The 11,061-nt window shown below is 37.4% G+C and overlaps 3 protein-coding genes across 12 annotated transcripts in view; all 3 read left to right on the top strand.

The window, feature by feature from the left end:
• futsch (microtubule-associated protein futsch) overlaps positions 1-4,022 on the top strand; it is a 70,805-nt gene extending 66,783 nt beyond the window's left edge. For all 5 annotated transcript variants that reach the window (XM_089474674.1, XM_089474675.1, XM_089474673.1 and 2 more), the window contains one exon: positions 21-4,022. In XM_089474674.1, coding sequence (XP_089330800.1) covers positions 21-190 — 170 coding nt within the window. In that variant the 3' untranslated portion in view covers positions 191-4,022. The remainder of the gene's footprint in view (positions 1-20) is intronic.
• A 3,675-nt stretch (positions 4,023-7,697) lies between these two features.
• Gr2a (Gustatory receptor 2a) lies at positions 7,698-9,100 on the top strand. 6 transcript variants are annotated; one of them, XM_018016223.2, is made up of 4 exons: positions 7,698-8,681; positions 8,739-8,807; positions 8,868-8,957; positions 9,011-9,100. In XM_018016223.2, the coding sequence occupies exons 1-4, from the start codon at positions 7,698-7,700 to the stop codon at positions 9,098-9,100; spliced, it is 1,233 nt and encodes a 410-aa protein (XP_017871712.1). The 6 variants fall into 6 exon arrangements, with proteins under 6 accessions (XP_017871712.1, XP_017871711.1, XP_089330808.1 ...); XM_018016222.2 differs by having other exon boundaries at positions 8,739-8,957; XM_089474682.1 differs by having other exon boundaries at positions 7,698-8,807.
• Positions 9,101-9,123: 23 nt separating this feature from the next.
• Positions 9,124-11,024, top strand: LOC108619567 (uncharacterized). Its single transcript, XM_089474678.1, has 4 exons — positions 9,124-9,256; positions 9,323-10,279; positions 10,345-10,544; positions 10,604-11,024. The coding sequence occupies exons 2-4, from the start codon at positions 9,362-9,364 to the stop codon at positions 10,884-10,886; spliced, it is 1,401 nt and encodes a 466-aa protein (XP_089330804.1). The 5' UTR covers positions 9,124-9,256; positions 9,323-9,361; the 3' UTR covers positions 10,887-11,024.
• Positions 11,025-11,061: the final 37 nt, after the last annotated feature.

Genomic DNA, 11,061 nt, shown 5'->3' with positions numbered 1-11,061 from the left:
ACAATGATCAATCTTTGCAGAAGTTACCATTATACCGACGTATGACACTGACGTGCTGGGCTACTGGGTGGCCGAGAATGAGGAGCTGCTTGCCAAGCACCGCATCGATCTGTCGCCATCCGCTTCGCGCTGCACAATTAACTTGCAGGATCATGAGACCTCGTGCTCCGCATATCGCTTAGAGTTCTAGGCCACGGGCTTGTTTATTGCATTTGACGATGACGACTAAAAGAGTTAAATAGGAAAAACACAAACTTTTCAAATCACTTCCACACATAGACAGAGAATTGAGTGCGGGCCCTCTCTCTCTCTCTCTCACTCTCTCTCTCTCGTAAACCTGATTGGGGCTAACAACAGCAAAAACAAATAAATTTAAAAAAAAAAACACACACACACACACACAACACACATCAAAATGACGACTTCCAATTCTTGAGCTTAACGATGACGAGTAAAAGAAAAATCAAATTAATAACAACGAACATGACAACAAAGAAACATAAGCTTGACAACAACAACAACAACAACAAAATGCAATATACAAAATGCCGTGCGCCAAAGAGGAACAACTACTTTGGAACTTATGATCGAACAAAAGCTGAATATGGCGGAGTATCGGGTCACTTGGATGACGCCATTTTGTTTAGCCAATGCCGTCTATTCGCGCTTTTTGTTGCTTTCGTTTTCCAAGTGCAACAAAAGAAGGTAATTAATAAATATTAATTTTCAAACAAATTAATTACCAAAATAAATGCAAACCACAAAAAAAAATTATATATATAAAAATGAAAAAAAAAAAAAAAAAAAAAAAAAAAAACAAGCGCTACGTGCCAGAAACAAATTATAAAGATGAATATCGTAAAATCCTATACCGATATATAGAGTGTTTATTGTATTTGTTGCTTTCATTAAACGTCAAGCTACCTTGCATAGTAATCCAAAGATCAAAAATGTTTTCAAAACCGCTTAGCAAAAATATACAAAAACCAAAAATAATTATATTAAAAAAAAAACCTATAAAAAAAAAAATAAAAAAAAGTTTACAAAATGCTAAGTATATTACAAATATTATTCATGTTTCTTGTATTAGTCAAACTTTTATGAAAGAAGAAAAAAAAAACTATTGAGAAATCTCATATATTTGAATTTTAAATAAAAATATATATACATGAAAACATATATATATATATATGTATATGTGTATGTGCCGCAAGAAGGCGAAAGCGAAATCATATTCTACTACTACTAGTATTTATATAGCTCTAAAGACAACACACACACACATAAACACACACACACAAGCATAACACAGAATGTACCATGCAAATGTTTTTTTTTTTTTCACAAAATAATATGAAATAATGCACAGCAAAATGTTAAAACATGAATAAAAAGGTTCTAATTAACTAAATGAAATGAATTTAATACGAATATGAATACAAAGAAGAAGAAACGTATACAAAATATATATATAAAATAAAGAAAAACTATAATCGAACCAAGCATAATGAATAATACGAAACCTTAAATAAATGTGCCTCCCCGAAATGAACAAACAGATGAACAATACAAAGGTCTTAAAATATGATATATCATATAACATATATATAAATATTTATATAAATGGAATACTCGAAATGTCAACTAAACTTGACAATTGATTATATTATTTGATTAGAATATTTCTATTTCTACACTTTGAGTTGATATTTTGTTCTGGCAGGCAGGCAGCAGAAAGACTTACCTAATGAAAATACAAACTACAAATGGGCGAAAATGAGATATACATACACTTGCTCGCAGAACTCTGCGTACACTTGCAAACAAACCCCTATTTCTATGTTTACATGTATATTGTATTTAATATAGAAGACTTAAGGCAATACTTCTTTTTGTATAACAATTTTCATTTATTTATTAACATAATTATGTTTTCATTTTATTATTAAAACTAAACCTAATATTGAAAAAAATTATAAACAAAACACATTACCAAAAAATGACACCTCAAAAGTCTGCGTACATTTTAAGTTTGCTGCGTACAGCGCTGGAATTTGTTAGTTGTTAGTATCTTGTAGGATACCCTTTTCGTTTTAACACCTCAGCCAGACGGCGAGGCATTGACTCAACCAGCTTTTTAGTGTCCTCTGCAGTTATTTTGCCCCATTCTTCCATCATGACCTCCTTCAGCATGTTCTTAGACCTTATGGTGTGCTGCCGAATCCTACGCTCGAGTAAGTCCCATAGATGCTCAATAGGATTGAGGTCTGGGGACTGGGGAGGCGTTCGGAGTTGGCTTTTTACATTGTAAAGTAGCCAGAGCTTTACATTGTGGGCTGTATGCTTCGGATCATTGTCCTGTTGGAAGCAAAATTCGTCCTCCAGGTGCAATTTCTGGGCACTCTGATGCAGATTCTCACTAAGAACTCTTATATAATCCTTATGGTCCATTGTTGATTCTATAAAAGAGAGATTTCCCACGCCACTAGCCGCCATACATCCCCACACCATTACACCACCTCCACCATGCTTTACTGTAGGCAATAAATTTTCCTTATCCATGGCTGTTCCGCTTTTTCTCCATACTATTTTCATTCCTTTTATGCCAAATAGGCAAAACTTGCTCTCATCTGAGAAAATTACCCTTTTCCAGAAGCTAGAAGGCTTGGAAATGTGCTCATTGGCGAAGTCCATACGCTTTTTCCTGTTCACATCTGATACATGTGGCTTCCTACGTGCAACGCGGCCATGATAGCCCGCTTTTTTCCAAGTGCGTCGAACGGTTTCCTCAGAAACAGTTTTGGAGAAACGTTCTGCAACTTCCAGGCGTCCTTGGTGAGCAGATATCATTGGATTTTGAGGTACCAATTGAACAATACGTTTTTTCTCTCGTTCCGTGAGCAAGGGTAGGCGGCCTGAACGAGGCTTTGACAATATAGAGCCCGATGAGACATAATTGTCGTAGACTCTTTGGCACGAAGAATGAGTTCTGCCTACCAATAGACAAATTTCTCGGTAGGATTTGCCTTCTAACCTATATTTTAATATAAGCTTACGAACTTCTACCGATATTTCTTTCCCTTTTTGCTCCATGATGAAACGCGTGCCAAATTTCTTTTCAAAGTGATAGCAAATTACGCAAATGAGCGAAGAGGAATTAAAGAAACATGCAAAAACTAACGGTGATCGTGAATTCCAGCGCTGTACGCAGCAAACTTAAAATGTACGCAGACTTTTGAGGTGTCATTTTTTGGTAATGTGTTTTGTTTATAATTTTTTTTAATATTAGGATTAGTTTTAATAATAAAGTGAAAACATAATTATGTTAATAAATAAATGAAAATTGTTATACAAAAAGAAGTATTGCCTTAAGTCTTCTATATTAAATACAATATACATGTAAACATAGAAATAGGGGTTTGTTTGCAAGTGTACGCAGAGTTCTGCGAGCAAGTGTATACATATTCATATATAATCCAAACTATAGATCACACAACGCAAATTGATATACGTACACTTATATAGAACAGGATATAATCATACCAAAAGTCTGGCAGAAATATCGATTGAGGTGGAAGCGTCGCATTGTTGGGCTAGATCCGGGTCTGTGTTTGTGGTACAAATTGGAAGTCATATGGGCTCGATATATATATATATATATATATATATATATATATATATAGCCTCTATTCTGATGTCAATGTGTGTGGTGAGATTGACAAATGCTGATTGCTGTTGTTGGTGATAAGGTTGATGATGATGATGATGCGATGATGTTATTGCTGATATATATTACTATGTAAGGTTTACGAGGGAGGGTCTGATTGGGTCTGATTAGCATGGGATTTGGGGGTAGGGTGACATTAAACCAGATATTGTGAAACAAAACTAAATGATGAACGCAAAATGAATGAAGGTTATTTTTCTATATTTTTTTTACTTTTTCATAGTCATAGAATAACAAATTTCAAAAAATATAAAAAACAAAAAAAAAAAAAAAACAAAAAAAATACAAACAAAAACACATTTAAAACCCTAAACAAAAACCCTTTAAAATATAAACACAAATTAATAGCAACAAAAGAAAAACGAACAAGGCACACGCAATATTTAAATGAAATTCAATGCAAATTTTTGAGGCCACTGCAAGAAATTTATAGAGTCAAATAAAAATAGTCCAAAGAATGAAGATAAAAAATTGAATAAACATTTTTGATTGCATTACAAATTGATATTTGACATACAGACTTTTTAAGATATACATACATATATAAAGCCGATTTTTAAAGAACGCAAGCGTAACGTAAATAACGTAATTGCTTTTTATATACAACAACAAAAAGAACAACAACAACCAGGCGCAACAGTCGACAAACAACTGGCTACCGTCCAGTCTACAAAACTTTGATAAGCAACAAGAAGAAGCAAAAATGAAAAACAAAACAAATTTAAAATTAACAAAAAACATATTATAATCTAAACTACACTTACATATATAAAAACCACTTAAGCAATTAGTAAATAATATTTTTCAAAACATCCGAAAACGCGCATGTGATAGTTTCTTTATTTTTTTTTTTTTTTTTTTTTTTTTTATTAATTTTTGATACATTTTTTTTTTTTTGTGCCCAATTAAAATTTCTTTTGCGACATAAAAATAGTCAACATATTTATGTATGTATGTATATGATATAAAGTGATAAAAATAATTAAAGCGAAATAAATAAAAGGAAATTATTTTATAACTACTAGCAAACAGCTTTAGACAGGGATTTACAAATTATAAACAAAATTTTTAAAAATAAAATGAATATATGACATATAATTGATGAGGCATTGAAAAGTTATAAACAAAGTCAATGGTAAAAGCACCATAAAAACTTATTTTATAATCAATTACAAATTATAATACAAAATAAAAAAGACATTTAAGTTAAAAAAAAAAAACACACACAAAAAAAAAAACAAAAAAAAAAAAGAAGAAGAAAAAAGCTTATGCTATTCGATTGAAGAATTAATCAATTTTTTTTTATATAAATTATATTATTAAGGAAATTGAATAACACTTGAAATATTAACAATTGATTTTCTCAAAAGAGAACCAAATCCGACACCGAGTACCCAAAACATAAGTCGGTAGATCCGGTGTGTTTGTGGATCTTTGATATTATTTCATATTTGGTTTTGGTTTTCATGTGCGAAGATACGAGTGCAGACATATAAGTGTATAGCCCTAAAAGGCTCTTAAATTACTCTACGTCTGAAGCAAAAATTTTCGTATTAATTTTCCAAACAAATTTTTGCGCTAAAACTAAATAAAATGAAAACAAATATAAAAAGAACACTTATAGACATATACTACATATACACACACACACACAATATATATATATATATAAATAAAAAAAATAAAAAAAATAAAAATATATTTATATATATATATATATATATATATATATATATATATATATATATATATTTGAAAAAATCATAAACAACCTATATACACTATATACTTGAATGTATGGATGTTTGCTTATAAGCTCAAAGTAAATAATTTTCTGAAACCCTCACACAAGTTGAGTTGAGGAAGGATGAGGGAAAGCTCTGCAACAGTTTCCCAACCAACTCAAAAACAAAAACAAAAGTTAAATTGGTCTGTGTTGAATTATATTGCAAATGTTTTTTAAATGTTTGTTGTTAATTTTGTTTATTTGTCAGCTGAGCAATCAGCTCAGTATATATCTATTATGTATCCATTGCCTTATCCAAAGAACAAAGCGTATTAACGTATTAACTTTATATATACATATATACAAGATTATGAGTGTATACCCATAAACAAAGAAAGATAAAGACGAATTTGTTTGTTAAATTTGCTATATGAATTTGCTTTAACCTATTAGCAGCTTCTATTTAAATCAAATATACTTCAATTCACATGCGTACATACATACACATATATGCATATGTGTGTGTGTATCTATTATATTTGACAACTATGTAATCATTAGTAAAAAAAAAAAAACATGCAGAAAATTGTTGAAAAAAAATTATATATATATATATACATATATACTATATATGAAAAATCGAAAATCCGATAAAGAAAAAAAAAAAAATAAATAAAAACGCAAAGTAAATTATTCTATATATCGCTACAGTGGGTTCTATTCGATATAGAAATTGTATACACACACACACACATAGACAGGTAAATAAGGCATCGGATCAGATCAGATGAAGTGCGTGCACAAAAAAGAATACGGTTCTTAAATGTAGAATGAAAGAGAGATAGCGCAGTGAAAGCAAGCACAAAGAAAATGTTAAAAAGAAACACACACACTTACACACACACAGTGAACACCCACACTAAAGAACAGCCGTAATTTAAATCGAAAATTACAAAGAAATTCCAAAAAGAAAACCACAAGAAAAAATAAAAAATAAATAATTAAATGCATATATGTATTACATTTTATGAAAAAGTCAAATCAAGCTTATCTCAAGAACTATTTCCAAAGAAAAAAAATCTAAAAATTATAATAAAGGTATTTATGTGAAATTTCAATGTGTTTTATTTCAAACTTCAGTTGGGCGTTGAGAGGGTTCCCTCTGAGAGTTGAGAGCTATAAATATGAGTGATATACTCGCATTCAATACATTTATATATTTGTATATTTATACCCATGGCAGATTGTAGTTATATCCTGATTATAGCTTGATCTGGCTTCGCTCAACAAAATCAGTAAGGACGATAGACATGAAGAATGGATCCTAACTTCAGCTCATGACAGAGGTCGATGTGTAAGCCCAATCAAGTATAATTTCTGTATTTATAGTAATAAACATACTACATATATTATATTTATTAAAGATAAGGCCTTCAATTTCATAATTTTTCTTGGTAAGTCTAGGGATAGAGTTTAGAGATAGATTTTAGAGTTTAGGAACAGATCTCAAATGACCTAAACTGATAAGCAAATTATTTATTTATTTATTAAATATATATTTATTATGTAAGTATATCTATGTACTTCTTTTATATATTTTATATTATGTTTCTTAAACATAAATGCAAATCTTAAAGTCTACCTTATCGTTTTCTAAGTTGTAATCGAGTTCAAGGACAGAGCCTCTCTAATGTTTACATATGTATATGCTCTACATATATGCTCTTTAGGCATCAGCCCAAACCTTACAGCGACCTCTTATCGTTTGGTAAAAGTACGTATGCACCTAGCCACTTCTTCGTATGGCATAAATATTTAATCAACCCTGAACGTCAGCAGGACGCATGTGGCTCACCTTTTTATCTGCCAAACGGGATATACGTATGAAGTGGGGTCGGTTGGCATTTTAGCCTGTTGACATTGAAATGCGTTAATTTATATTGATAATGATTGATGAGGGCGCGGACAGGTAGCCCACCTGCCGGCCTGCTGGTCACTCGGGCAGTGCTCAAGCGGGCCTTAGTCTACGCAGGGAGTCAGGTTGCAGGATGGCAATGGAATTAGTCTCTCGGCCAGCATAGTGGAGAGTGCTGCGCAGATTTCGCCTTTGGCTATAAAAAAATAACGAGTTAATAAGCATCAAATTGCAATTAGTTGTGATTAGATAAACGCATTCCTTATCTCCGTATATATATATACATATATGTAAGCTCCGTTCAACCCATAGCGAGTCGATAGTTCACCATGGACACTGACGATGCACTGGCGTCTCTGCAACGAGCTAGCCAATTGTGCTGCCTGTGCTATTGGCGCCGGGATAGTGCCACAGGGCAGCAGAAACGTTCGCGCTGGCTGCTGCTCTACGGCTGCGTTGTGCTGCTCCTGTCCGTTGGGTACTTGCTGTACGGGTTGCTCGATGCCAGTCGCAATGTCGAGGCCAGTGGCGTGGGCTCGGAGACCACGCATATTGGCCATACGGTGGACTCGATACAGCTGGTTGGCATCCGGGTGGCGCATGCTACGGCCCTGCTGGAGGAGCTCTGGCAGTGGCAAGCGCAGAGTCAATTTGTGGCGCAGCTGCGCCAGATCGATCTGGATTTTGTCAGTTTGCTGCAGCTGGACGTGAACTATGGCCAACTGCGCCGCCAGATGGGCCGCCGGGCGCTCTATATGCTTTCCGGCTATGTGGTTAGCCAGGGCTTCATATTGTTCACCAAAATAATGTCTCTGGACATCAAGTTCATGGTCTATTGGCTGAGCTACTTGCTGCCGCTGCTGGTCTGTGGCATGCGCTACTTTCAGATCTACACGTTCATCCTGATTGTGCAGCAGCGCCTGGAGCTGCTGTTGAGCATGCTCGACTCGCTGCAGCTGTACGAGGCGTTGCCGGAGAAGCCATATATCTGTAACACCATCAACGAGAAGCTGGACATGAAGACGCAGGCGGCGGCTTGCATGCAGCGTCTGCTGGCCGCCCGGAAACTATACCAGAGCCTGTGGATGTTGGTCGCTCTGCTGAATCGCTGCTACGGCCTGTCCATGCTGGTCAACTTGGGCAACGACTTTTTGTCCATCACCTCGAACTGCTATTGGATATTCCTGAACTTTCGCCAGTTCGCCGCCTCGCCCTACGACTTCATGCAGATCGTGGGCAGCGCCCTCTGGACCGCACCGCACTTGAGCAACGTTCTCATCCTGGCACTGCTATGCGAACGAGTTTCCTATTTTGTGAGTAGACGAACGGGCCCAAGAGAAAGTGCTTCACGTACCCCTCTCTCCTTGCAGACAACGCGCTTGGCCCTGAGTCTGCACCATATTCGCACGGATCTTCAAAACGATGCACACAATGCTCTAGTGAGTCGATTCGGTTTCAAGCTCCTTTCAGTCTATCCTTTAGCTACGTCTGCTTCACAGATCACTCAGTTCTCCCTGCAGCTGTTGCACCAGCGCCTACACTTCAGCGCTGCGGGCTTCTTCGATGTCAACTGCACGTTGCTCTACACGGTGAGTGGGCGTGGCTCCAGCAGGTGTCCAGCTACTCATGGTATCCGTTTCAGATTGTCGGGGCCACAACTACGTATCTCATTATCCTCATCCAGTTTCACATGAGCGAGAGCAGCCTGAACAGCGACTCGCCCGGCGGATAGGGAATGAAAACATAGTTGCCTATGTATTATCCATCTCAGTACGTTTGATCTGAAATAATAAATAAAGTCATGTAATATCCCAGTAGCCCATGAGAACGGCTGTACACAAATGTTAGTTTAAGCTATTATCAAAACTATTCATGTACAAACGAATAAGTAAGTAGAACCCATTTATACACCTTTCACACTTGTCCAAGATTGTTGATCGCCATCGCGATCTAGACTGGACATATTTCGAGCCAGCACTTAAACCACAACAAAATGGAATGTCAGGGCAAAGTCCCTGGTAAGGTCCCCACAACTGACGACGAAAAAACCCTAATTAATTCACCAATGCCAACGGCAACGCCATCGATCGATGAACTCAGCAGTGACGAGGAACTCTTTGAATTCATGCGCGAAGCTCCCATAGGGGACAGAAACGAGCCATCATCCAGTGCCAGTGAACTAACCATAACTATGTGCGAAAGCGAGGAGCCGACAGCGAGCTCCTCTTCCACCCATCCCTCGGTCGATGCCCCAAGCAGCGAAATCAACAACAGCTTGGTGGCCGTGGTCCAACGCAGCGAATTCGCTAAGCTCTTGATGCGCCTAGGCGAAGAGGGCGACGGCGACGCAAACCAGATTGTAATAGAGCTACTCAACTCAAAGAAGCAAGCCACATCGGTTATCGAGCGCGTATCCGAGAACCTCATGCTCGTGCTACGTACCCAGACCCTGGCTGAAGCAGGCATCATAACAGGCAACGAGCGCTATCGTTCCTTCAAGTCGGTTCTGCAGAATTACGCAAAGCTCTACGCGGCTAAGCGATTTATCGAGAAACTCCCCATGCTGGGACTCTCGCAACATTCGACCCAGGGCCACGATCAGGACCAGAACGAGAACGAAAAGACTCTGGCTCGCATGGTAGCCGACGAGGTACTGCAGATTCCCGAACTACTGCGCCAGCTCTGGGCCTCCCTGGAGAAAATGGAGTTCTTCAACGAGGACACTGCTTACAAAGTTTACTTGGAAGCGCGCCGCCATCCGCAGGCAAAAATTCTCCGTGAACTGATGTTAACTCGCATCTCGCGTGTCTACCTTTGCATTGTCAGCTCTGCATCCTTTCTCGATTTTAGCGAGCACGAGCTAATCCACGTGCTCAACAACTGCTACCTCAGTGTCAACTCCGAGATAGAGGTAAGAGTAATGCATATTTTCCCTTGATTTGTGCTAGCTTTATTTATTCTCTGATCGCTTCTCAGATATTCCTCTCGGTCATACTCTGGTTGGAGCACAACTGGTATGAGCGTAAGAACTGCGCTGAGCGGGTCTTGAGTGGGGTTCGATTCGGCCTGATGCCCACCTGGTACCTGTATACTCTGGACAGAACCAACCGCTGCAATCACTTCGCCAAAGTAATCTATAGCCAGGGAGTCCAAGCCCTTTTGGAGAAGGGTCTCGAGTATGTGGATCTTTATCTAGGATTTGTCATGCCTATTAAATCGAATCTTTCCTTTACAGGGAAGCCTTGGCTTTGCGTTATAAAAAGGCGCGTGCTCCCAACTCCAGCAACATGGAGATTCCATTGCCACGTGACTGGGTTGCTGACCCGGAGTGTCGTCATCACCACAAGTGCCATTGCGAGCGATTTGTTTACCCGACATATGACGTGTTCAAGGACTACCTGGCTAGAATCATAAGATGTGCTCCGAATTACTGGCGCACTCTTCGTCCAGCCCAGGAGGTTTACCGGATGGTACTCAAATGTTGTGCACCCCCCTGCCAGACCCATCAACGAATTTAACCACACCGTTGAGATTGATTGTCTCATCTCCCTACGCTAATTGTAATCAGTCCAAAATTTATTGTTTTATCAGTCCTGGCATGTTTAAGCGCAAATCATTTTAGAGTGTTTAATAAATGTTTCAAAATTCCAATTCGATACTTACGTCTCTGCTTTAAGAAATGGAAGCTAAATG

The sequence above is a fragment of the Drosophila arizonae genome, chromosome X, assembly GCF_054131065.1.
Source record: "Drosophila arizonae isolate 15081-1271.41 chromosome X, UAZ_ARI_1.0, whole genome shotgun sequence".
NCBI lineage: Eukaryota > Metazoa > Arthropoda > Insecta > Diptera > Drosophilidae > Drosophila > Drosophila arizonae.
Note: the sequence above shows the minus strand (reverse complement) of the source record. Positions and strands in the feature narration are given on the sequence as shown.